The sequence below is a fragment of the Prinia subflava genome, chromosome Z (genome assembly GCF_021018805.1).
Source record: "Prinia subflava isolate CZ2003 ecotype Zambia chromosome Z, Cam_Psub_1.2, whole genome shotgun sequence".
In the NCBI taxonomy this organism is placed as follows: domain Eukaryota; kingdom Metazoa; phylum Chordata; class Aves; order Passeriformes; family Cisticolidae; genus Prinia; species Prinia subflava.
This window is the reverse complement of record NC_086283.1, coordinates 102,283,895-102,311,820: the sequence shown is the minus strand read 5'-3', so window position 1 is coordinate 102,311,820 and position 27,926 is coordinate 102,283,895. Positions and strand designations below refer to the sequence as shown.

The window sequence follows — 27,926 nt, the reverse complement described above, 5'->3', positions numbered from 1 at the left end:
GGGACACAGAGAGCCTCAGGAAAGGACAAAATGGGGACCTGGGTGTCCTGTAACACTCCCACTGTGGGTTGTTGGAAAAAACTTGTGCTTGTTCACTCTAGGTGCTCAGATGGCAGCTTAAGGTGATGTCCCAAGCTGGTGCCTTGGGGTGACGTGCCAAGCCCAGGGACACAGGCCAGGGAAGCACCCAAATGCATCTCCCAGTCCAGGTTTTTAAGTCTGAGATGCTGAACGAAGGAACAGCTGAAGCTTGACTCACACAGCGACAGCTCCAAGAACAGTAAGAATTCACCCCAGAAAAATGCTGCAGTTACTGGGAAACCCTTCCTCTGCCCCCCTCTGCTCATCCTTAGCCATGAGGATGCAGTGCCTTGCAGGGAACCATAATTCAGCTACAAGAAAAAGCATCTGGACAGTACAATGGCTTCTTATCTCTTGACTCCATTTAACATTAAATAACTATTTTCACTTCAAAGGCCAAATTCCAACCCAGTTCAAAACTCCCCCTGACTTCAGTGGGATTTGGCCATCAGACAACATGGAAATTAAAGAGACATTGAGAGTCACAAAGAAATTGCAAAAGTACTGAAAAACCAAGGGGAGAGAGTCTGGGTTGCCAAGCTGGAAATAGGATGGTATTGCTCCTGCTATTGTTTCTCCACATATTTTTTTAACTTAATTAACTAAATGAGATACCTTTCAACAGAATTTAGACCTGACAAATGTCTGTTCTGTTGGAGAAGCCTACGCAAACACATCTAAGGCTTCAGCTGTCTCGGTGATTACCAGCCTACGTGCTCAGAAATACATGATTCCTGCAAGTTTTTACTACGCCGTTTGCTCCCAAGAAAGGAGCAGGAAGGCACAAGTTTGGGGAAAATAGCTCTAGACACAAGGACAGCTGTGGTCTAAAGCACAGTTGCTCTGTCCTGTCAGCCTTGCCCACATCCCCACGAGCGAGATGAGTCTTTTGGGAGCCCCCACCATTTGTCTGGCACGTGGGGAGCTGGAGGAGAACACAGGGCTGCATTCTCCTGGTGGCTGCACAGAGATCTGGGTAAGCCATTCCTACAAACACTGAGAGGTGAGGAGTTACATTAGAGCACTGGGACCACGAGGGGCAGCTGAGGGAGCTGGAAAGGGGCTCAGCCTGGAGAAAAGGAGGCTCAGAAGGGACCTTCTGGGTCTGACAAGAGGATGCAGCCAGGTGGGCATTGGGCTCATTTCTCAGGGAACAAGGGACAGGACAAGAGGAAATGGCCTCCAGCTGTGCTAGGTGAGGCTTAGATTGGATATTGGGAAAATTCCTTCATGGAAAGGGCTGTCCAGCCCTGGCACAGCTGCCCAGGGCAGTAGTGGAGTCTCCATCCCTGGCGAGATTTGTGGCATTTGGGGACATGGGTCAGTGGTGGCCTTGGCAAGTGCTGGGGGAAGGGTTGGACTCAATGGTCTAAGAAGTCTTTTCCCACTTAAACAATTCTGAGATTCTATACATTTAAAGAGGCACTTAAGACATTTACCCCACGATGCAGAGCACCTTGTATGGCCAAACAGACTGAGATCCCATCCTGGGACTGAGGGACCAGGTCTCTGCACATGCTGGTTTCTGCCTTTGGAGAACTTGCCTGGATACTTGCTCTCAATCTCAGCCAGCTTCCCCATGGCACAAACCCTCCAGGACACCATAGGCTCCTTGCAAAGCAGAAATTCTGATTGAATCCTACTTTTGTGCACAGCAGAATACCTGGTGGGCATAGCTAGGGCCACATAGTAATTAACAACTAATATGGATTTGCAGACACTCAGGCAAGAGGTTGGGAATGAAGAGTGATGCCAAGGTCAAACCTTCTCCATCCCTTTCATCCTTCTAGTGCTTGAATGAGCACATTCCTCACTGCATTTGACAAGGTAAGTTTCTCTGCACCCTTTTGACTGCTTGGGCAGGGTCTCATCTCTGTGTGAGGATCAGGAATATAAAGGTCAGTCTTGGGAGCATCTCATCATCAGCCTTGCTATTAACATGCCTGCAACTAATTAGCAACTGTTGTTGCAGGGAATGGATTAAGATCACAGAATCATAGAGTGGTTTGGTTTTGAAGGGACCTTAAAGATCATTCAGTTCCACCTCCCTTCATGGACAGGGACACCTTCCACTATACCAGGGTGCTCCAAGCCCCATCCAGCCTGGCCTGGAACACTCCCAGGATCTGCTGCAGGAATGGACTCCTTGGGACCTTCCATTCCCATGATAACCCCAGATCTCTCCTATCCACGAAACCCCTCAAGGCTGGAGAAGCAGAGCATCTCCAAGGAGCTCAGCAGCTGCTCCTGCAAAGAGAGGACCGGGGGTACTCACTCTGTGGGATCTCAGGCCACCTCTCTCACCTTCTTTCTGAAAATCTCAACACAATTTTCTGTTGAGGGAGGGAAATTAAGAAGGAACTCTCTTAGGGTCACCACCAAAAGAGTAAAATTCTCCATTTGGCTTGTGGGTTATTCCTGGCTGAACTAGCCAGCTGCCCAGGGAACTCAGCCTGAAGAGGGAAAGGGCAGGAAAAAGCAAGTTCCTCTGAAATGTCCCCTGAACAAACTCATGTCTCCAGGTCCAGTCTTTCTGAACTAAGCACATTCCAGCCAGACCACAGACAATTGGACTGGTACCCCGAAGCAGGCACTGCTGAAGGAGTTTGGGCATGGCAGTACTGCTGTGGCCAGAAAAACCCATCATCACTGGCTCTGAGCATTTAAAAGATGTTATGGTCCAAACTGGAGAGACTGAAGGATCCCAATTAGAACCTAGTGGAGTTTTATAGCATCTCAAACTGATCCCAAGAGGTCTGGGCAATGTTGTTATTAATATAATGAGGAAAAAGATCTGAATTTCTATTCTAGAAGCCTAACCTCCCCCAGAAGTATTCTTCAGCAAGCCTACCTCCATCAAAGGCACTCTGATGCCCCACGTGCATGGATAATGATAACTCAGTACTGCTTTGATGCAGGAAGCATCACAGCCTAGCCCCAGCCATTTTCTATCCTTGCTATGGCTGAGAATGAGAAACACTCAGATAGGCTTGACAGTTCCCCACAGCTGAATCAAAAAACCTCAAAACCCCATAGAAAGCAATAACCACCAGCTCCAAGGATGAAGAACACAGGATTTGTGTTGTGTTTTCCCTTTGGCTTTCTCTCTCAAACTGGTTTCACTTGGCTCCAGTTTCATTTTTGTTTGCATTTTTCTCAGATGAGAAGGGAACAAGATGTCATGTTCACTCCTGAAAACAAAAATGGAATTATTCACACTTCTTTCATGCCTTTCTGTCACCAGGGGTAGAGACCACCCCAACTGCCAGACTGAGCCCACGTCATCTGGACAGACACGGCATCTTGGAAGTGCAGAAACTCCACCTGCCGAAATGGTGGTGATGAAGATTTAAAACCATCTTTGAACAGCTGAGATGAAGTGCATGCTTTAAGTCTTACATGTATGCATCTTTACAAACACACAATGAACGCCAGAAGACAAGCACAGCCAACCAAAACAACGCTGTGAGGGGAGAGATGTTTGTGATGAGGCTCAGAGTCTCTGGCTGCTGGGAAAAGCATTATGAAACCCTCTTGTGAGTCGCCTACATGGGCACAATGTTCTTTGTCACCACCTTGGTCCTGAGGTACAATCACTGCTGACAACCCTGCCTTTGGGCCTGGACACCACATTTGCCTTTGTTTGCTAGAGATGATTTTGTTTGGCCCTCTGGAGCATAATTAGACTCACTACAAACCAAAGTAGTGGCACCGATTTTCACAATGATGGTTGTAAAACACCAGCACAGGTTGCTCAGAGAGGTGGTGGATGCCCTACCCCTGGAAACACTCAAGGCCAGGTTGGACAGGACTCTGAGCAACCATGGTCTAATGGAAGATGTCCCTAACTGTGGCAGGGGATGGGACTGGATGGGCTTTCCAGGTCCCTTGGAACCCAGCTATTGTGTTAGTGTGATTCTGTGTCTTTACATTCAACATTCCCACTGACTCACAAGCAAATGGATGAATGACAAACTTCTCCCACCCCATTCACAGGACCACCAGCTTGCAGGCTGTGCTGCAGGAGCAGAGACAGAGCAGCTGGGCTGAAGGGACGAGGCACAACACCCCTTGGGATGGACTCAGAAGCACTGAAAAGCAAACCTCAGTGCTGCTGAAGCCCAGGGACAGCCCTCACACTCCGCAACGCTCGGCCGCACAGGCTGCCTGAGTCAGCTATTCTCTTCCAAGCTGCATGGAAATGAATCTTCAGGAGGAATTTAAGGAGCTGTTTTGCAACACCAGCTTGGGAAAGACATCCCAAGTACAGATGGCATGCGAGATAGCTCCGAAACAGCTCTTTTAATGCTTTGCTGGAGCTCACACAAATCATGAGGGATGTTGAGATAGAGGCCCTCGTTGCACAGAGCGGGCAACCAGCTAGGGATGCACCTCCTGGACTTTAAGGCTGACTGCCTGGACTGATGTAGAAATCACTGCTGTGATTTCATGTAGGAATTCCTTGGAAATGGTTCTCTTCATAAACCACATTACTTGGAATTACGTTGTTGGATTCTCAGCGTAATGTAAACAAGATTGCAAAAATTACATAAAAACCATTGGAAAACACACTGACAAGGAACTGAGTCCAGCTTAGACAAAACAGTTTAAATTAAGACACGACCACAGTACACAATGTTTCCCAAACACAAACGGATCCTGGACTACTGGTAAGAATGTGGCTTGAATGAATATGGAATCATCTTTTACTACTTTGCAATAAAAGAGCTTATACCTCAGACTCCAGGCTGCCTCCTTTAAAAATACACCCAGGCTGATCAGCTAACCCGAGATCTGATAATCCCCCAAGAGATATAAACTTTAAACCCATGCCAAGATGCACAGACACAGCCCACCACCATCTCTCTGTGGTCCTGTCCCCCAAGACACATCCTAAATAGTACAATGAGCCCCCACCTGCTGCCTTTGTGTTCAGCTGTCTTCCTTTAGACCCCTGTGCCTCTTTGACCTGCAGCAAGGAGACATCCTAGGGTGGTTTTTTTTTTTCCATATCCTATTTATACCAGTGCTTTCTAGTGAAGAAATAAATGTCTTTCCTGTAGGAGCTAAGGCAAGATTTGACAGGGTCTCCTGACAGCTGTTGGGACATATGAGATGACCCAAACTCAACAGCAAGCAATTACTTCCGACACAGGGATCCAGTAAAACATCAACCCAAGCTGCAGAGATGCTTTGGACTTCGGTGTGCCAGAATCCTTTATCAAACACATTAAACTAAATTACTGAAACAAGATGCAGCGGCCTACAGCATTGAATGTAGAGATTTAGGAGCCAGGATTGATCTGGAAATTGATTTATTGCAACCCAGTGACAATCCTAAGCTGTTTGCTGAATGTTTATTTAACTCTATCCCACCATCAAAAGAAGAGTTCATAGAATTATAGATGGCTTGGGTTGGAAGGGGCCTTTTACAGGTCATTTAGGCAACCCCCTCTGCAATGAGCAGGGTCACCCTCAACAAGAGGAGTTCTCTGCTCCTGCCCCCACTCCTGCCTCCTCTTTCATGCTGCCCCTAACACTCCCACAGAATTGCTAAGCTGTGCCAGGGTCTGATCCACTCCCAAAGTTTAATTTCTCTTGGATGAGCTTTCCCTTGTCAGTTGGGATGGGAACACACTGCCTGGGGGGAGGCACAGATCTGGGCCACCTTCTGCAGCTCTGATGTCACGTAGCTGCCTGGGGACCCACACCCCCAGCTTCAATCAGGAAGATCCACCGCATCTGCACAATGCTGGGAATGGCTGGGGCAATGTTAGTTTAAAGGAAAGAAAGAGGCCTGTTGTCCACTCGTGCCCTGGAGGCTGTCATGCTAAATAAAGATATTATCAGAGAAAGAGCACAGACTCAGCGCCTTTGTGCCTGTCAATGACCCCGACACCTTCTGAATCAATCCAGGGACTCTCTTTCCCACAGATGGTCCCTTGGAGACAGACTGCTGTGGCTGGTAGTAGGAATAAATGGAAACAAAACAGTTAACAAATAACCAAAAATAGAGCACAGTTTAACCTTTTTTTTTTTTTTAATGCGGAGATGAAAAATCCCTGGGTGATTTATGTGCCAGCAGAGATATTAGCTGCATATAATAGATGCAATATTTTTAATACTAATATTTTGAGCTGAGACAAGGGGTGGAATGGAAAGTATTTCCAGTGCCTTGACTTCTTTATTTTGCAAACATCAGTTGCTAACTGGGGTCAGACAGAAATATTGTTTCTGCAACAAGAGCCCAAACAACTCAAGCTGGCAACTTCTTCACACACTAACCATGCCAGGAGGCCCTGCAGAGCCTCAGCCTGCTGCTCCCTCCCAGGTCCCTGGGGCCAACGTCCCCAGCTTGGGCCTGCAGGGAGAAGGAGTGGGTGGAAGATGCTCTTTGCTGAGAGGGTGGCTACTTGCCATGGCCAGAAACTGGAAGTCACCACCCAAACCATGTGGCCACGCCAATGAAGTGCTGCTGGGCCTCTTCAAATGGACAGGTTTCATTGAATAACATCGTATGAGACAGCAGGTGCCACAAAGCCTTTTATTTATACCCATTGAAAATATCAACCTGTGCTTGCCCTTGTCCCTGAGCTCAGTTGCCAGATGCTTTGGGGAGCAATCTGGCAGCAGGAAGCCCTAGGTGCTCACTCCAACCAAGGCAGTGGCACATTTACATCTGAGGATGGAAAGTGCGAGGAAGAAATAGGTTATCTCACTTCATATCCACTCCAGCAACCAACTGCTGACAGCACCTCCACGAACTCACGCTGGAAAACAAGGTGTGGATGGATGAAGCCATTTCCAGTGCCGAGGAGCCGTGCCAGAAACACTCCACCAAAGAGAAAGCCATTTCCACAACAGATCGGTTTCCTAGTGCAGAGGAACCTGCTGCTGTACTTCCTTCCCTCAATTCTGGCCGGCTGAAACAGCATCACGTACTCAGCCTGTTTTGCACCGTGTGGCACTGAGAGAGGAGCCCTGGCAGCGCAGGCTTGTGGTGGCAGGGCTCACACACAGGAGGATCTGGTGGCCACAGGTTCACTGCAAGGTCTGTGGGTGGGGAAGGTCCAGCTACAGATTCTTTCCATCTTTCCACCTCAGTTTTCCCACTGCTAAAAGGCACCCTGAGGCTGGTGAAACGCTGAGCAGGTGTTTTGCTGTCCATCTCTCTGGCTGTCTGCCCTGGGGATGGCTCTTGCATTTTCTCCCTGTGACCCATCCTACACCCCACTGACCCAACAGCACCCCATGCCTGCACACACAATGAAGACTTTCCTCACATGTTGGCTAAAAAGAAATAAAGCTACCAAAGCAACACAAATACAAACAATACCAAAGACACAGACCTGCTGGCTCTGGACTGAGCCCAGAAAAGGCCATCGAGATGCTCTAAGGTCTGGAGCCCTCTACTCTGGAGCCCTCTGCTCTGGGGATGTTCACTTGGAGAAAAGAGGCTCTAGGGAGACCTCATTGCTGCCTTCCAGTACTTAAAAGATTGCTTATAAAAACAAGAGAGAGTGACTTTTCACACAGGCAGGTAGGGATAGGACAAGGGGGAATGATTTTCAACTTGAAAAGGGGAGATTTAGATTAGATGTTAGGAAGAAGTTCTTCATGTGAGGGTGGGCAGGCGCTGGCACAGGGTGCCCAGAGCAGCTGTGGCTGCCCCTGCATCCCTGGCAGTGCCCAAGGCCAGGCTGGACAGGGCTGGGAGCAGCCTGGGATAGTAGAAGGTGTCCCTGCCATGGCAGGGGGTGGGACTGGATGAGCTTTAAAGTCTCTTCCAAAGCATTCTAGGATTCTGGGAATCCTAGTGTCCCAGGAGGAGGACCAAAAATTGCTCAGAGGGGTCTGAAGCATCTCTCCTATGAGGAAAGGCTGAGAGAGCTGGAGCTGTTCAGCCTGGGGAAGGCTCTGTAGAGACTTTATTGCACCCATTCAGTATTTACAGGAGAAAGAAACTTCAGGATCCTCAAGTCCAACCATTAAGAAAGGGAGAGCACTGCTGGGAAGCAGCATTGCATGCACACACTGCTCCTCTCACCCTTTCCTGCTGGCCATCAAGCAAGGTGGCCTGTGTGACCCATCACACCTCTCTCTGCTCTTACTCACACGGCCCTTCTGTCCAGCTCCAGCACATCTAACTGCAAGTTAAAAACCCTGCTGAGGCAGGATGGCACGGCAGCCACAAGGTAAGGGGAGTGATGTCTCAGCTGGGACAGGGTGGCAGGCACAGGGAGTGGCACACGGGGACAATTACATCTGTCCCCTGTCCCTGCTCGTGTGCCGTAATTCATTAGGCTGTGCTAACACAATCACCCAGCTGAGCCCTGCTAGGAACAACCTGCTGGGCTGGGCTTGTCCTCCGGGGACCTGCAGCCCCGAGAATTAATTTAGTGTAACAACTCCCAGGGATTTTGCAGAAAATCAAACCAAAATGATGACGTACCTCTGAATTGCCTCCTGCCAACCCCTCGGCTGGGGCGCTGCCACCACCAGCTCTGCTCAGGCAGGCAGGGCAAGCACCCACTGCTGGGATTGCCACTGCTATGAATGCTTAAGTCCTTGAGAAGTCTCACCATAAAGAACCAGCACCACAATAAGGATTTCTTCATCTCATTCTCGAGGAGGCTCAGCTTCAGCTGGCACACCTTTCTTAGTAACGCCGTTTAGTTTTAGGCAGTACTGTGAGAAGCAGGGAGTTGGACTTGATGACTCTGATGGGATCCTTCCATTTTAACATATTCTATGATTAGGATAAGGAGGAGTGGTTGTAAACTAAAGGAGAAGATATTTAAATTAGGTATTAGGAAGAAATTATTGACTGTGATTATTGGGTGTGAGGAGAGAAGACAAAGGACTCTGCACGATTCAATACGAATCTAGCAAAAGCCATTTACTGTGCTTCTAAACATTTTTTTTGTATTTACTTCTTATCTTGGTTTACACAGTCATGCATTATTTAATTGGTATCTTTGCTTGGTCCATGCATCTCTTGATTGGTAGCTCTACCTTGTCCACAAGGCAAGCACACATCTTCTTAATCTAATTGGTTGATACTGCAAGTGTCATTTCACTTGGGTTGACACCCCTGTGATTATCAGCAACTTTTCTGCTTCTTTCTTCTTGCAACATCAGCATTTTTATTTACAAAGACGACCTCATTCTTTAGTTCCAGAAGATTATGCTGGTTCATTTATTACATTCCCATTTTCTTGTAAATATGACCCTACAAGGGTGGGCAGGCCCTGGCACAGGGTGCCCAGAGCAGCTGTGGCTGCTCCATCCCTGGCACTGCCCAAGGCCAGGTTGGATGGGGCTTGGAGCAACCTGGGACAGTGGAAAATGTCCCTGCACATGGCAGGGGGTTAACTTGAGGTGATTATCAAGGTTCCTTCCAACCCAAACCATTCCATGATTCCTTTTGGAGATGCACCCTTATTGCAGCTGTTCCTGAAAACATCCTGTCCTTCATCCCTGGTTCAAAGTTCCTAAATATTAGGCAGAACTGCACCTATTATTTTAAAATCCCTGCTTAGGTGCTTTCAGCTGCTTAGAAGAGTTTCTTGCATCGTTACATCCTAAACACCGTGATTTATCTAGATGCTAGAATTGCTATTTTCCACTGCAGACAAGTATACTAGCAGACTCACTTTTGTCCTTAAAAAGAAAAAAAAAATATTGGTCCTGCATCTGTTTCTCTTGGAGAAGAGGCAGTTTTTCACAGCCACCACTACGATGGCTCAACTCCCCACAGCCTGCTCAGCATGGATGGCTGTGACACCCCCGCTGGGTTTGGGGTGATCCCTCTGCACCCCCAAAATCCCCTCCAGTAAGCCTCATCAGCTCCCAGGAGGGCATGGAGAAGACAGGAGCATAAGGATGAGGATAAACCCCTGACTTCCAGATGCTGCTTCAAGGGTTCAGACCCGTGTGCTGTTAAACCTAATTAATTTGATTTGGAAATCCTACTGAGAAGGAAAGGAGTGTTTCAACTTCTTCAGTTCCTTCCCTTCCTCTCTCTTCTGTTCCAACAGAAGTTCAGCAATGTGCTGCAAATCGTTTAGCTCAGTCCTAATTTTCAGTGAGTGCCCAGTCCATCTCAAGCATTTCGTTTTGCTACAGCTAGAAATGGCCCTTCAGCCCTAAAATAACATCTTGATATTGTTGTTTTTAATAAACATCCTCTCCTCTCACTGAAAAGCCCTCAACAAATGGCCCTGAAAGAACAAAAGACATTTCTGTATTGTTTTAAGTCCTCTTCCTTTCTGAAAAACCTCAATTAAAACGGTGAAAAAGCTACTATACTCTGTAATTATGAACTCATTTCTATTCACTCGCTCAGCAGGAGAGCTTTGTCCTGTTGACCTCTGGGAATGGGTTTCTAAGGCTCTTCCAAAATTTCACAGCCTTAAAACCGACATGTTCATGCCAGCTGTAAAACACGTTCACCTTCGCCTTCACCCAGTGCAACTTGCAATCTTCAAACCCGGGGTGAGAGCCACTCCTCTGGCTGTTTTTATCTGTGAGAGGAGCCTTAGTGCTGGCCATGAATGGATTTGCTCTGGAAATAGTGCAACCCCTTCAACACAGCATGAAAACTGCATGAATATGGGCTGTTGGCTGACTGTAAAGGGATTTCAAACAAATACCTTGCGTGTCACACTCCTGAGTGATGGCTGGGATTCTCTTAAATCTTCCCAGAACAAGAACTACCTGGCCTGAAGAGGATGCATCCCAACCTCTTGACTTGCCAATGGGATGTTTGTGGGGAGAAGTGTGGAGGTTTCTTTTGGTGAAGATCCGTTGAGGAAAAAAGTCTTGAAAGACAAAATGCTGGGACTGCCTGGTTACGTGTATGTTTAAACATTCAGTGAAAGATTTAGGGAAATAAAAGGAAAGCCTTTTTTTATAAGAAATGAAACAGCAGAAAAGAAGACGATGCCTGAGAAGACAGAATTAGGTAATAATGAATGCAGAGGAGTAGATTTACACATAAAATAAATTAATAGTGTCCTTCAAACACAAGCTAGAAAAATGGCTTCAAAATAAGTCCTTTAAATAGGTCTTGACAGTCTACAAATCACACTGCTTGAGGGCCAGTTACCAATCCTCCCATGATTTCATGTGTCCATAACACACCTCAGAACATTCATTTACTTTGTCTTTACACTTAGGACCAAATCTAAGGGAACACATAAACATCCACAACACAGCTTAGGCACAGATCATCAGCCAATTTCCCAAAATCTCACTCAACTCCAAAGGCTTGGGTCAACTCATGTTTTGCCTGAAATGTGCAAAAAGCACCCCAGCCATGCACGTCCTGATAACCACTCCAGGGGGCTCCTCAGACTCCTCCAGGTAAGCCTGTTTCTGCCTTAGGACATCAAATGAAAAACTGCACATCCACCCACCAGATCTATACCTGAAGAAAAGTTCTGGAAGAAGATGCAAATTGATGTGACAATGAGCTAGGGGTTGTAGCCTTTAAGGGGCTCAGGGCTAAACCCTTGCAGCTGTGATGACAACAGTTCTGCTGGCACCTCTTTATGACAAAAACAAGGGCAAGAAAAGGCTACTACACACCTCACACAGGCTGTTGAGAGACCAGTGACTGGTGTTGAATCCTGCTTGTGAGCAGCACCAAGCCAGTTTGGCTGGTGGACCTCGGAAGTGTCACCATGGCCTCTCTCCTGTCTCACCTCTTTTTAATTCACTGTATGCTTTGTGATTGATGTGTTGAGTTATGTTTGGTTTCAAAAGAGGAAAGAAAAAGAGCAATGGTGCAGGTACTTCACCATATAACTTAGGGCTTGGGTTGGAAGGGGCCTTAACATGTGCAGGGACACCTTGCACTGTGCCAGGCTGCTCCCAGCCCTGTCCAGCCTGGCCTTGGCACTGCCAGGGATGCAGGGGCAGCCACAGCTGCTCCGGCAGGCTGTACCAGGAGCTCACCACCCTCACTGGGAACAATTCCTTCCCAACAGCCCACCTAACCCTGCCCTCTGCCAGGGTGAACTCATTCCTCCTTGTCCTACCACTACACACCCTTCTAATGACAGTCTCAATCCCAACTGAGACTGGGATGCCCAATCTGAAGTGTCTGTTCTTGCTGAAGAGAGCCCAGAAACAAAATCCTTGTCCCAGCACTCCTTCCATGTGAGGTGCTTTGGCTCAACTCCTCCCACATTTCTTTGTTTTCCAGACTTCCTTGGTTCTGGTCAACATGGGAAGGCGAAATAAAGCAAGGAAATCTGCTCTCTGTAAGACGGACAGGCTACCTTTTCTTATGTGAGGGTGAAGCATTCTCCAAACTTCACTGAACACATCCTCTCTGAGCATAATGGAAACCTGGGCCTCCAGTTCCTATCTGGTCAATGTAATTGTGGACACGGGCAGTGGGATGCAGGTGGCAGTGACACTGGAGATGCCTTACAGCATCTTGGTGCTGGTGTTGTGAGGTCTGGTGTCTGACAGCTCCTGGCATTGAGTTTGAGACAACCTAGGGCACCTGAAATAGCACCTGTGACCATGGAGGTGAAGCCAAGCAGTCTCTGATAAAGGTGAGCACTGAATGAGGTCTCACATGTTCCCTCCAAAGCCTTGAACTTAGAGAATAGCTGCTCTCCTAATCTTCCCCACAGCTGTAGAGCCGCCATGAGCTGCTGTTCCCATTCCAAAATGCTCACAGAAATTACAGAATCACACAGTGGTTTGGGTTGGAAGGGACTCCCAGGATCCCATTCCTCCACCCCTGCCACGGGCAGGAACACCTTCCACCAGACCAGGGTGCTCCAAACATGGCCTGGGACACTTGTGAAGAGCCATCAGTGACAACAACTCACTGAGCTCCAGACCAGCCCCTGATACCACACAGTAAAAAGATACCTAGAAAATACCGAGTTCTCATAAAAACCTCCACCATAGCCCCCACCTCCCTAGTAAAATAATGCCACAAATACTAAGAAAAGGAGCTTAATATTAAGAAAAGGAAAAATATTAAAAAATCCAGTTCTGGATCTTTTTTTGCTGGAGCAATTATTTTGCTTTTGGTGAAGCAACATCGTAAGACCCTGAGCCTATCCAGCAGGTCATACAATTCTATTGAGGTTTCAGACCACTAACATGCTTTCTGGTGGTACATAAAGTCTTTCCATCAGTGGCAGAGATGGACAAAAACAACCTGCAAAGGCTTCCTGATGCCATGAAGTCTACTGGTGGCTTGGCTATTTGGGTCAAATTTAGTCTGCAGGACAGGCGTCACTTCAGCCACCAAGACGGTGAGGAAAAACAGGGTATGAAAGGTCTTGTGTTTGAGAGGTTTATGTAATGACAAAGCCACTCTCAACTGAGATGTGGTAACCCTGCAGCTGGGCTTGCTCCTGGCCTCCTAGCATTAGAAAAAAAGGAACAACGAAAGGAAAGGATTAAATTTGCTTAGATGAGTATCTTTTAACCCTTCTGCAGGGGTCTTCAGCTAGGCACACAAGGAGGACGGGGCAGATCTGGAGAACAGCAATGGACACACACAGCCCCTGACAACCTGCTCATGAGGACCATGTCCTGCTGAACCCACAAAGGTTTATCTTTCTCTTGCCATTAATGTTGAGCCCACAGAGCTCTCCAGCTTTTACAGAACTCCTTTATCCTTGCACATGCATAAAATGCAGAATCCTTTTGGCTCTTGCCACCATCAGGAAAGGATCTATGACCATGGCACTCCTTCCGTGGTGTGCTCTGCCAGCAGGATTGTGGCCACACCACCTGCCCTTGGGGCTGAAGCATGGCTGGGCATATTTTCACTGCCACCCCCAAGCACACAAGGCCTCTGTGCTGCCCACAATGCCAGAAAGGAGAGCAGCTGGGTGGAGAACCCCTACTCAGCCTGCCACAGCTTGAGACATGGGTGACAGGCAAAACAAACGCCCCTGTGGATGCTTAATACCAACTGCTCCACCTCACTGCTCCTGGTGTTTCACATGGATGATGGGAGGACCCTACAGCTCAGGGGATGGTGCTGGGGCAGGAGACTTGCTCTTAGATAAGTTATAGCCCAGGACTGATGCTAGATATAAATCTGGCTGAACTTCAGATGGCTTCTGCAGAGCTGTTGAATCATCTGTGCCCTATGCCCTGTGCCCAGGGCTCAGATTACTGCACAGGGATATCACGCAACACTAGAATGGCTTCAGTTGGAAGGACCTTAAAGCTCATCTTCCTCCACCCCTGCCGTGGCAGGGACACCTTCCACTGTCCCAGGCTGCTGCCAGCCCTGTCCAACCTGGCCTTGGGCACTGCCAGGGATGCAGGGGCAGCCACAGCTGCTCTGGGCACCCTGTGCCAGGGCCTGCCCACCCTCCCAGCCAGCAATTCCTTCTCAATACCTGACCTAATCCTGCCCTCTGACAGTTTTAAAGCCACTGCCCTTTGCCATGCTGTGTCCTGCTCACTGAGCCATGGTAAAAGGCAGCAAAAGGTGCTGATGGAGCCAAAGAACCTCCAGAACTCAGCCCCAAGTGTTCCTTCCTGACAATAGGCTGCAGTGCTGCCCAGCAGCTCCACCCAGGGCTGAGTCACACCAGCTGCATGTCCATAGGGTGTCAGGAGGAGGCTTTTTGGTCATTTGAGGACTGCTCCTTCAATGGGGAGCCTGGTGCAGGCTTTGTTCTCAAAACCTCCTCTCCCAGGAGCTGCATGCCCGCGCTGTGACCCCTGGCAGAGCCTTCTCCTCAGCTCCTGGAAGGAAGGGCAGTGGGGCAGGGTGATGCCACCGTGTCTGGCCGGCCCTTCGATGGCTGTGCAGGTCGAAAGGGCTCCTGCCTGACCCTTCCTGATGCCATCTCTGCCCTGCTCCACCTTCACCTCACCTAGAGAGCAGCTGCTGGACCAAGCAGATCCAAACGACAGCAGGTCCTACCCAACAGCCTCATGAGAAGACATGGGAGTAACTACAAACACAGGGAGGAATGACTTTGTGCTGCTGCAGCTCCCTTCAGTTCCCTCTGTTACTCCCTTGGTGTCAATCAGACCTTAGTCTGACTTCCAGTATTAATTAAATGGCCAGTTTTATCCACTTGCTGCTCTCAGCAGCATGTTTATTCAGCAGAAACTGCCCTTCTGCCCTGCACCTCTTACCCCTGGGTATCTCGAGAGCATCTGCATCTGCCCCCAGCCTCTGCTAGGGAAAGCTGAGCCAGCTGACACGTGTGAGGCATCATTTCCTTCTCTGTGCTCTCAAGTTTATTTATCCTTCACTTCCCTGGGTGACCCTGGTTCCTCTTACTAACAAACAGAAGAAAAAAAGAAGGCAGAAAACTTTTGCTTTTCATCTTATCTCATCTTAAATCACCCTTCCTCATGGCTCCATCTCACTCCAGCACCACAGGGTCCTGCAACTCCCACCTGACCCCGTATCTTGTCCCCTGAATGAGGAGATCTTGCCCTTGAAGGAGCAAGCAGGGCCAAGCTGATTCCTGTGGTGTTTTACGACAGGGTGAAGCGGCAGAGTGCCCTTTATGGTGTTTTGAAAGGAAATCGTACAGGAACAATGTCCCGAGCAGCGTGGCTATTGAAAACCCTTCACAAAAGGAGTTTGTCACAAGAGGAAAGGCAGCTTAATCAGTCGAACTAATCACTGTAGGTGGCTGAGTGTCCCCGAGGGTCTGTAAAATTAAATATAATGGGAAAAGAAATATATCACAGCTTGCCTACGCTCCTCAGCGGAGCCGCCAGCGGATATGGGACGTTCCCTGCCTGGCCCCGAGCCCACCGTGACCATCCTTTGGGCTGTCCCCAGGCAGAACCACCTCCTTGAAAGACCCAGGCCAGGGCCACAGGGCTGGGCTGGGACGAGCCCCAGGAGGTTTTTCAGCAGCTCTGAGTGAGGACAGGGATGCCCACTCCGTGTGCTCACCCCAGATAACCCAGTGGGCGCCAGCAGGAGGGTCAGTGGTGCTTACACAACCCTCCCGCCTCAGGAAGAGGAAACTCTCCCTGACAGCCACCCGGGGCTCTCCAGGGAAGGAGGATATTTCTGCCTGCCCCAGCTCCGAATCTAATTAAGCCCAGAAAACAAACACAAAAAATAATCCGGACTGTTTTTTCTTGATCATTTAAGTGCAAAGCCGAGTTAATGCTAGGAAGTAAATAAAGTCAGACAATGCTGGAGAGAACTTGAGGGCATTTCTGTAACTCTGTTCTTAAAATTTTTAAGTATTTGGGGTGTGCTAAAGGAGATGGAGAAGGCTCCTCAGCCTCTCTGCTCCCAAACCTTCCCTCCATGGATGAGCCAGGAGAACCCGTGCAGCTGCAGCTCCCCACACAGGGCTTTATGTAGGATGGACTTCCCAGGGGCAGAAACACCCCTCTTAAAATCTCATCCAACAGGAGAAGGAGGAGACAACACAAAACTCAGCCACAGCTTAAGGTGATGGTCCTTCACCTGAGGCTGGCTGTGCTCCCCAACAATCCTGACTGGTTCAGGCAGGGCAGCCCCTCATGGCTTTGGTCACCTCAAAGCCTGAAGACACACCAGCTGAAGAAGCACAAGAGATTCCCACTTTTCCTACTGAAAAGAGGGATTCAGAGGCCTTTTGCAAACAGGGGATTGATTAACTCTTAGGCTTTTATTCTATCCTCTCCAGGACATGGGGCTGCTCTTCTCTCTGCCATCCTTTCCCCCCAGACAAGGATCACCTAAAGAGCCAGCATCCGTGCACACCCAAGGATTTGCTTTTGCCAGGGTATTCAGCCTGATTTGTCTTTTGAATCCAGCAAGATGCTGGATCAGTGTGATTTCCATAGTGCAAACTTTTAAAGATTTCCTCACCAACCCTTTTCTGGTCATCAGGAAAACAGTCCCCTTCCCCAGGTGACACAGAACCATTTCAGTACTGTTAACTAGAAGATCAGGAAGTAGGTACAACCCCACCTGTCTTACTGCAACTCCATATATTGCAACTCCATACATCATCCCCTGTAGAGCCTATCTGAATGTGCAATGGTTTTTATCATTCCTACAAGGCTGGGGCAATCCTCTGTCCATGTATTTCCATGCATTTCCAGGCCAAAGGATTTGGCCAGCTGGACTCCCCATCCTGAATACATCACACCAGGAGGCCATGGGAATTGGAGGAACCCTGTGCAACACAAAGTCAGCTTGCAATGCTTAAAAAAATAGGGGTTTTGGGAACTCTTTGAAAAACAAGGGGCCAACCTCAGAGCACACCTGCCCAAGGAGATCACATCCCAGCACAGCTTGTGCTCTGCCAGCAGAGAGGCACTGGGTTGGGAAAAGTCAGAGGAGAGGACTTGAGAAATGAGTCTTTTGTGCTCCATATCCCACAGTATTTTTCTTCTTGCAGGAGAGGTCCTGCCACCACCCAAGAAAACTTCCTCCTTTCCTAGAGGTGGCTGCTTTTGGGAGGTCAAACTAAGTGGAAACACCTGCCTGTGCTGCTCTCCTTCCACCACCCCAGCAAGCAGTGATGCCCTCCTCCATCCTCAGGAGGAGGTGGCAGTCACACTTGCTGACTCCAAGCCAACAGAGAAGACACTGGCTGCAGGATTTCTGCCAGGAGAGGTGGGGAGGTTGATACCTCTGCTGCTCTGATCACAAGCTCTTTGCTGGAAGGACCTCACCACCTCCTGCAGGCTTTTACAGCACCCTGTGTAACCAAATCCTGCAGCAGACGTGGCTCTGACATTGACTGCAGTTATGGAAAACATGCTCAGTTTTTTCAGTGATACCTATTTTGCTCTTCATACCTATCTTATGCAAGAAATGAAGTATGCATCCATGGAAAATCATAGGATCCCAGAATGATGTGGCTTGGAAGGGACCTTGAAGACCATTCAGCTCCAGAAGCAGCGACATTTTCCACTAGGCCCAGTTATTCAGAGCCTGATCCAACCTGGCCTTGAACACTTCGAAGGATAAGGCATCCACAAAAATGGAAAAGACTTGGTGAACATAAAAACATGGCACATTTGCAAGGAGAGAGCTGTGGGGCACTCCCTTGGGGTAGCTTCTCCTGAAGGGAGTGGAAGGTGCATGGCAGAGCCTTCAGGGTAGGTGAGCTGTGCTCCTCCTCAACACAGGGACAGCATTTCCTGAGGAAAGGTGACGGGAAGGAAGCAGGGACAGGCTCTATTTATAGCAGGGCTGGACACCAGTGTTGTTGTGCATGGCCAAACATGTGAAACAAAAGGTGCTTCACTAGCCCAACACGTGTCTCCATCTGAATGTCACTGTCAGGGAGGCCAGAGAAGCCCACATGTGCCCTGGGAGGGAATCGCCAGCATTTGTAAGACCAGCTGGAAAAAGAAAAAGGCAGATTTCCGGGTACCAATGTGCTTTATCATGTTCCTTTTGTAATAGCTGTGTTACATAAAGCTCCAGCCAGCCCAAAGGTCACCTGCAACCAGGCAGGGCCAGCTGGACCTGTGCATGGAGCAGAGGTCAAACTGGGGGTTGACACCTCGACCCAAGCTGGATGGCCACTTGTGAGGGGGACCCCTGCACGTGGCAGGAGGATGCCACCGTGGTCACTGGGGATGTGTCAGCCCTGGATGAAGCAAGTGCTGGGCAGGGAGAACCCATGCACCTCGTACAGGCATTATTGTGGGGCCCAGGGGGCTGCTTCAGGAGCCATCAGCTTCAGGAAGAGAGGAGAAGCTGCCCCATGAAAATCAGACCCAGCTGTGCCCAGGACTCCGGGGCCACACCTGCTTCTAACCAACCCAGCAGGACCAACTCTTCTGTCCTTGCAAACCCGCTGCATGCCAGCCCTGCTCCCATCCCTGGCTGCTAACAATCCCCTTCTAGGAAACCAGACCTTCCTCCCTTGGGTCAGGCATCCAGAGCTGCTCCCCAGCCCCTTCCCAACCCAGGCATCACCACATGGCCCTGCCAGGCTTCTCCTAAGCCTCATTGCCTCTGATGCCCCATCCACACTCTTGCAATTTTGACTCTTCTTCGTATCCAGATGAGGTTTTAAACAAAAAGCCCATTACTCCCAGCCGTTTTGCCCAACATAAAACCTCACCCTGAGGAATTTTTATATCACCTGTGTGGCTCCATCAGCTCCGGAATGGAGCTTTTCTGCCCCAGAATGATGCCTGGGACATTAAGATAACAGCACTGCAATAAAGTGTAAATAGCTTTGTAGTCTGTGTTCTGATACAATCTGCCTCTTTTCCCTATTCCCTTCCCCCCACCCCCCCAATTCCTGCCTTTTTCTTCCCCTACTTCTGTCATGCTTTCTGCATAAAGTAAACATTCTGAGAGCTAACTCACTGCTAGAAATCAATTTTAAGGAGCAAGTGCTCTCTTGGAGCAACTCAAGTGACACTAAAAGGACTAAACCTCCCCTCCCAGCTCCAAATGCACCAGAGACAAGGGGATGCTGAAAACCTCCAGCAGCAAAACAAGTGGCATGAGGAGAGAGAGCCTGATGAGGTTTCAAGGCAAAGGAAGGGGATGGGAACCATGCCTTTTCCTTTTAAATAATTACCTAAAAAACTGCTTTTTCACTCCAGCTCCCTCTACTCAGGCTTCTTAGCTTTTTGGAATTGAAATAAATGTGATTTTCTGGCTAAGCTTTGACAGCACTGTGGAGGACTTGGGCAGAAGTGCATACCCTCTGCTCTTTCCATTTTATCTCATTTGTGACTGCTAAGGGCTGAAATGACCCCATGTCTCCTCCGGAATGATGCTGGATCAATCGGATTTTAAGGCTTTTTTCTTTTCTCCTAGGACATTATCCCAGTGCTGCCTGTTGGGGCTGTATCTCACCCCACGATCTTCCAACCCCAGCCCAAGGCAGTTTGTTTTGCTATCTCTCCCTGCCATCTGTGCAGGAGGCAGGGATGCCCTGGGGGGCTGAATGCTTCTGCCTGCTGATGGCTTATCTGAAGGGACCAGAAAGAAAAAAGAAACAGAAATGCACATCTGTCGTGTTCCCTCCCATCCTCCCAACTGGCAAATTTTTGTGGGTGAGAGGGAAGAACCAGCACACAGCTCCATGGTTTGTCACAGCCTTGGGCACGGGGGCTTCAGGCTGAAGAACTCCTGGCCCTGAGGATCTCCTCTCCCAAAGCATCAAGCACTCTTTGTATGGCAGAGATGGGAGCAGAATTCCCTGAACTGCACTGTGGTTCTTAGAGGAGCCCAGCCCAATGCTCCAACTAAACCCAGCCTAGCCTTGAAACACAGCAGACTTGGTTATAACCATGTTTTGGTGACCACAGCATTGCAACCCACCCACTCCAAATCACAGGACTAGATTGGCGTTTGAATTGTGTGCAGATAAAAAGTAGGGAGTCCCCAAAAGGAGAATAAACGGGAGTTTGCTGCTGACAAACCATCCTGCCCACAGCAGAATGTTTCTAGGTTGCCTGAGAAAACTCTTTTTAGCTCTTTTTGTGGTCCCTCAGTGAAGTTTAGGAAAATCAAGCCATGCAGAGTTAACTACATCATAGCTGTTCATAAGACAGGAAGTAATGGCAAGATTTGAAGGACACACTCCAAGGTGTGTCTGCAGGACTTCACCAAAAATGCCTCCTGTGACAGCTCAGGCACAGATTACAGTTTATTCCAGGGGAATGCACTGGCCACTTTTTCTCCTGTTCTATCATCTTTCAAAGTTATGATTTTAGAACTGCTTTATTGCCCTGGGTGTGTTGTCTCAGCTGGAGCAGAACAAGTCAGCAGAAATAAAGCTGCATGTACAACTAATTCCCTTATTCCTCAGTTCTTCTCACATTTAACCATAGTCACGATTCCCATCAAGTGCTTCCCATTACATGTCCTCATGTAATTGAGTATGCATTTTACACAATTAAATATCCAATTGACTTGATTAAATTAACTCACTGGATTGAAATCACCAATGCCACAGGAATTGGGCTGCCTGCACAGCACATCCCCTCCTCCCCACAGACACCTGAGGCTGGCTGTGACCCCCTCTTCACCAAACTTTCCAGGCAACCCTGAAACTCAGCAAATTCTGCTTTTCAACAGAAAAAGAGGAAGCAAATCCCAAGCTTCTACAGACAATAGCTTGCCAGCTGTCTCTTCGAATACAAGTGGGGGGATCTGGCCATGCAGGAGTAAGTACAAGGGGAAGAGAAGGTCCTTAAGGTACTCCTGGATCAATGCAGGACACACCCCAGAATATTTTCAGTGTGTTAGTGCTGAAATAAGAGTTTATGCACCAACACTGCTGAACAGCAGTACGGTCCAAAGACTCACCACCAGGCAGTTGAGGAAGAGGATGAGAATGGAGAAGAGAAGGTTTAAAAGAACCCCAAACACTGAAGAGGTTTCAGTTTCACCTACCTCCGGTCGTTTCTCCTCCTCCTGAACAGTTTTTTGGTGTGTGCGATTTCAGCTTCATGAGGCAACGGATGGTAACCCTGTAAAACAGAGGGAAAAGCAGACATCAGTTCAATGTCAGACAAATGCCTCATCAGGAGGCATCAGCATGGAAAGGTGAGAGTGAGACAGAGCTGTACACACAGCACACGAGCGTGGTGAAAGACACAGCGTCCCCCCAAACATCCTTACAGCATCCCAGACCCTACAGGAGCAGCTCTGAAAATCCACAGATGTGTTGAACCCTCTCAGGGCTGCTGAAAGGAGCAGGGAATGAAGTTATCTGCAATTTCTGTGTGGGAGAAGCCACACAGGGCAAATAACCTGGATCACATATGTGTAAATCCCATACACAGGATGGACAAGGAATTCACCCACTTCACACACGACACACTGGTGCACCTAAGCCATCCAATTTCCCTGGGCTGCTTCCCTTGTGTATTTATTCAAAACCTAGCTGAAAAACTGTCTGTAAAGGAAGATGCTCAGCATAATTTTGAGGACATTTGGGGAAACCAACAGGAGCCACAGCTGGTAGGTCTGCATGGGCTGTGCCCTCACTAGGAAGGCAGGGAATATCCACATCAGGAGCACCTCACTGAGCCTGCCCACCACGAATGAGTCAGCCCCTGCCACCCCTGCAGCAAGGACAGGTGGGATCCACCTAACAGGGAACAACTGAGGTGACAAGGATGGTAAATCATGTGCCCAAGCCCAAGACGAAGGAGGGTAGATTTACATGAGATACTAGGAAGAAATTTTTAATAGTAATTAGAAAAAATCTTTACTGTGAGGATGGGCAGGCCCTGGCACAGGGTGCCCAGAGCAGCTGTGGCTGCCCCTGCATCCCTGGCAGTGCCCAAGGCCAGGCTGGACAGGGCTGGAGCAGCCTGGGACAGGGGAAGGTGTCCCTGCCATGGCAGGGGGTGGCACTGGATGAGCTTTGAGGTCCCTTCCAAACCAAACCAATCAAGGATTCAATGATTCCAAGACAAGGCAGTGGCAGAGCTGTTGTAACTCCAGCTGCTGCCTTTCCAGCACCCTCCTTCCACTGAGGGTGCCGGCTCTGACGTGGTCTGTTCATCTGATAAGGGGGCTGCAGTGTTTACCATCCTACTATGGGCATGATGAGGCTTTGCAAACGCTCACACAGAGCTCTGAGGCTCCTGGATGAAAGGCCCTACGTAAGTGCAAAGTATTATTTATTTTCCAGGGACCACAGAGCTGTCATAACCATAATGAATTTAATTTATGCAGTATTGTCCTTCCCCAGCTGGCAATAAAAGCCCTGTAAAAGTTGCTCCTTTCATTTCCATCACCATCTATCTCAGCCTGGAGCTCCAGCCACTGCTGGGAATCTCCTCGTGCGAGGGGCCATGAGGGAGCAAGGGCTGGGTGGGGACGCGCCTCATCCAGCAGCAGCTCTGTGATTTTGGCATGACAACATAACACACTGACCTCAGAAAAAAGTCCCTCTCTCTTTGGGTGAAGAGCCTTTGGAAACAGCAGTTGATTTCAGCAGCAGCTACTGAGCTAATAGTATTTTGAGTTTCTCTGATGGAAGATGTAATGGAGGAGGAAGGTTCCTGGGAATGATGACGAATTTAGGCCACAGAAGACACCACCAAGTTGAGGACAGACAGGGTTTATTGTGACCAGCCATCCTGACCACTGCAAGAAGCCTGGAGAAACTGCTGCTGCAGCAACCCCACAGCTCCCACAACAGCTGGAGCCTTCCCATTCAGAAAGATTTGCTCCTCCAGACTTCAAGCCTTAAGAAACTGATCGAGCCAAAATATAGAACTGTTAGCAAAGGTCCAAAGGAGAGCTACAGGGATGGTGAGGAGTCTGGAGGGGCCACAGGAGAAAGTGTCTGAGGTCACTGTGCTTGGTCTGCCTCAAGAAGAGGAGACTGAGACCAGACCTCACTGGGGTCTGCAGCTCCTCCCAAGGGACAGCTCTGATCTCTGCTCTCCGTGACAGGGACAGCACACAGGGAGCAGCTGGAGCTGTGCAGGGAGGGTTAGGTGGGATTTCAGGAAAGGTTCTTCCCCCAGAGGTGCTGGCACTGCCCAGGATCCCCAGGGAATGGGCACAGCCCGAGGCTGCCACAGCTCCAGGAGAGTTTGGACAGGGATGCCAGGGATGCACAGGGTGGGGTTGCTGGGGGTCTGTGCAGGGACAGGGGCTGGGCTGGATGATCCTTGTGGGTGGCTTCCAACTCAGAATATTCTAGAATTCCATGATTCTGTGATAGCTTAGAATCACAGAAACCCAGAACGGTTCAGGTTGGAAGGAACCCTGAAGATCCAATTGTTCCAACCCACCTGCCACAGGCAGGGACCTTCCACCAGATCAGGGTGTTCATGCTGGAATTTCTTCACTGTTGAGGGCTGTGGTTTGAGTGTTCCTCATCACTCACTTTCCCAATCATTTATTTTCACGGAAGGCATAGAAGCAGCTCAATATCTCTGAGATCTCTGTTCCTTTGAAAAATTACTTGAAATTAGCCAACAGATACTGAACTGAATGCGAAAAGGTGGGAAAGGAGGAGACACAGGCAGTCCAATCCCACCAGCAGAGCTGGTTTAGGAAATGAGGCTAAAAACAGTACAATAATTAGTGAGGCTGTTTCTAAATGTTGTACTACCACAGCAGGCTACAGCTTGGGGTGTTTTTAAGAATGTAAGCTGCATTGCAGACACATGTGCAAATACAATTACCTTGGAAAAATGAAACTATCTCCGCTCCACACAAGGACCAATTTCCTCAACTGAAGACCTCATTAAAACCTCAGGAGCTGCCTTTCTGCTCTTTCCAACTAGAAATCATATGTACAGTGGTGCATTCCTGCATGTCCTCCTTGCAGAGAATCCTTGTGCTTCCTCAGACCTCTACCCACCAGCAGCTGACGTCAACTCTGGGTCGAGAGATGAATTAATTACATGGGAATGAGTTCCTAATCCAAGGAACACTTCTGGACACTGCCTATGCTTGAACAGAGGAGAACTTCATGTCCCCATTTATGAAAATCAAACATGTCCTTTCTCCAGCTGAGCAGTTCCCTTACTCAGTCCTCGTCATGAGACAATGTTTTGGAAAAAACCAGTCACCGATCCCTACTCTTGTCTATTTTGGTGCCTAAACAAAGCTAAATTTGGAAGGGGAAAAAGTTGACTTTTTTTTTTTTTTTCCTTTGTGTGTAGCGAGCTGATGTAAAACGAAGTATCAGCAAATTGCAAGTAGGGCGGAGTGGCTGGAGAAGACCAAAGGTGATGGGTGGGTGGGGATAGAATCCCAAGGGCATGGTGAGAGCTCTGATAACAAAGCTCTTGCCTTGAGGTGGCTGCCCACCGTGGGCCATGCAGGACAGCTGTGGAAGGGCCTTCAGCAGAGCCAGCTCACTGAGGACAATGTGGATCTGAAATGCAGCTCTTCCATCTTTCAGCAGACACACTCCCTCTGAAGTCAAAATCACTGAACAGAGCTAAAGGATATTGCCTCTGGAGGCAGAAGACCACCCTCTGCTCTGCAGTGGGTCTGCAAGAGGGATGGTTTTTCTCCTGCTTTGGCCAGAAACACCATCAGACTCAGGTGCTCATGGTTCTCATAGGCAGGTTTGCAACTCCTCAGTGGGCAGAAAAATCACGTTTGGTTTCTTTCCCACACGGGTTTTGTCTTGATATTTATTCGCAGGTGGCTGGAGAAGGTAACAAACCAGTATTTCAGTGCTTCTGGTTCTGAAAGTGATGGGTGTGGGAAACGCAAAGCACAAGGAGCCCATGGTCACAGGAAGGATTGCTAATAGGGCGAATTTTCAGGTTTGGAGCTAAGCACTCTGTGGTTTGCATGGTGGGAAGCTTGGAGCAGAACCTGAGACCCCCCATGGGACTTCTAATGCACATATGTTCCAATTTAAATCATAAACATACATGCTCTAACAAGAAGGGCCAAAAGCTCTGGAAAAGAAGGGTTGTTCAGGAATGGTCTGTCCTCTCTGCCAGTCTCCAAGAGATCAGCTGTGCTATGACATGCACACACATTTTTATATTTTTTGAGGAAAACAACTCTTGGAGAAGGTGATGTCTGTCACGCTCAGGTCACTGTCATATGGCCAATGAAGGAAATCTGTCATCTACTGGAATTGTTGCCAGCAGTGGTCACAGGCAGCATGTTTGAAGGCCATGTGCTCTCTTTTTCTATTTACCTTCCTAATGAAGGTGTCTGTCCAAGCTTCATCCCTGTCCGCCTGCCTATGGGAATCCAAAATGCTGATCCCCGACACATTTACATCAAACCTTAATGAAAGAACAAATAAAAAGCTTTCAAGATCTTGCTGGCATTCTGCAGCAACTCCAGAAAGTCCACCTCTTTCCCCAGTGATACCTGCCCCTCCCCAGCAACATCCCTCTGCTGATCCCACCCCACACCCCAGCCCAGTAACCTGCAGAATAGGGAGGGACACAAGGAAGAGGGGAAGTAACAGAGGACAAATGATTTGGTTTAGTGCTACCCTGCTACAAAAAAGACTTTGCTATGATTTTTCTCTTGCCTCCTTTGCAGCAGGGTCACCTGAAGGAGCTGGAGGAGGGCAACAGCTTTGCCTGTTTTACTGGGGATGGTAAATTAGAGAATCGTAGAATGACTGGGTTGGAAGGGACCTTAAAGACTTAATTACTGGAATCACAGAATCACAGAATAATGAGGTTGGAAGAGACCTCTAAGATCATCAAGTCCAACCTATGCCTTAACACCTCAACTAGACTATAGCACTAAGTGCCATGTCCAGTCTTTTTTTAAACACATCCAGAGATGGTGACTCCATCACCTCCCTGGGAAGACAATTCCAGAATTCTACCCCCTCTTCCAGGAATGGGGCAGCCCCAGCTGCTCTGGGCACCCTGTGCCAGGGCCTGCCCACCCTCCCAGCCAGCAATTGCTGCCCAATCTCCCAGCTGGCGCTGCCCTCTGGCATTCCCTGGCAGCCATTCCCTGGGTGCTGTCCCTGCAGGCCTTGTCCCCAGTGCCTGTGCAGCTCTCCTGGAGGCCCTGGCAGGGCTGGCAGCTCTCCCTGGAGCCTTCTCTTGTGCAGGGCAGAGCCCCAGGTGTGCCAGGCTGGCTGCAGAGCAGAGGGGCTCCAGCCCTGGCAGCAGCTCCGTGCCCTCCTCTGCCCTGGCTGCAGCAGCTCCACGTCCTTGTGCTGCTGGAGGCAGGGCTGGAGCAGCTCTGCAGGTGGGGTCTCACCTGGGCACAGGGGCAGAATCCCCTCCCCTGCTGCCCCCGCTGGGGGCTCAGCCCAGGGCAGGGGGGCTCAGGCTGGGGCAGGTCCAGGCTCTCTTCCATGAACACTCCCAAGTCACAATTTGATAAGCAGGAATGAGGCACAGCTTTTTCCTGCCTCTGATTCTTCTGTGACCACCCTGAGGTAGCAAATCACAGCAGCTCCTCTGGCATCTGAAAACAACAGCCTTACAAAAGGGATAGTCCTATGTGAGACCAACCTGCACCCTCCCTCCTCCTGCTGCTCCTCCACTGCTGCATTCCCAAGAGCAGCTGTTGCCTGAGGTGGCTGAACTCAGGGTATTTCACAAAGACTCCAGGGGCTTCCTGGGGTTTGGCATCGTTGCTTCATCTGTGTGGTTTTAAAGCCTGACTTTCAGATGTGAAACCTCAGCCCACAAATCAACTGCATTAATTCATAACAACTTATTGAGCCTCTTTCACTCACGTTCCCCATGAAGCAGGAACAACCCCAGCTGTGACAGCCAAGCAAGTGGAGACACCTGAACTGGAGACAGCAACACTGAAACCCAGAGCGTGAACAGAAGGCTGAGAAAAGCACTGGACTGATGGAAAAAAACAACGCTCAGGTGATGAGAGAAGGAAATGATCCAGCCACAGCATGGGATCAGTCCCGCTGGAGCTTTATCTCAAGAGCCTTTTGTGCCCTCAAGAAACATCCGCCCTTGCTTATCTTAAACAAATGGTTGCAGAAGGCCTGAACTGAACAAACAGGTTATTAGGCCTGAGGTAGGAGCTGGGAGTTTCACTGGGTTTTATTGCACCCAAAGTTCAGGGTGGGATTTATTTTCTGGGGGAGTGGGAAGGGTGAGGTGGGGCTGGAATCACCAAGGACGCCCCACCTGCCCGTGCAAAGGGAACGACAGAAATACTGAGGCTGGAGGGAGCCAAAAAAGATAATTATGTTGTGGTTCCAGAAATTATCAGCAGAAACCCACCCAGTGAATTGCAACACCCCGCAATAAGGCTTTCATCTACCTGCAGGATGGATTGTCCAAGGCAGGGAAGGCCAGGACACCATGGAGCTGCAGATATATTTAACTTTTATTGTGCCAGTCACATAATCACAATGCCTCCTGGGTTAAATGTGGCAATATACATTCAGTACAACCATTCCAGCCAGCCTCTTGCATGTGAAAAACATGGCAAAAATGCCACAGGC

At 49.0% G+C, this 27,926-nt stretch overlaps 1 protein-coding gene across 3 annotated transcripts in view; it reads right to left on the bottom strand.

Annotated features, from left to right (window-relative positions):
• CTIF (cap binding complex dependent translation initiation factor) overlaps positions 1 to 27,926 on the bottom strand; it is a 150,437-nt gene that overhangs the window by 43,317 nt on the left and 79,194 nt on the right. For all 3 annotated transcript variants that reach the window (XM_063422701.1, XM_063422699.1, XM_063422700.1), the window contains exon 7: positions 21,428 to 21,504. In XM_063422701.1, the coding sequence (XP_063278771.1) occupies positions 21,428 to 21,504 (77 nt within the window). The remainder of the gene's footprint in view (positions 1 to 21,427; positions 21,505 to 27,926) is intronic.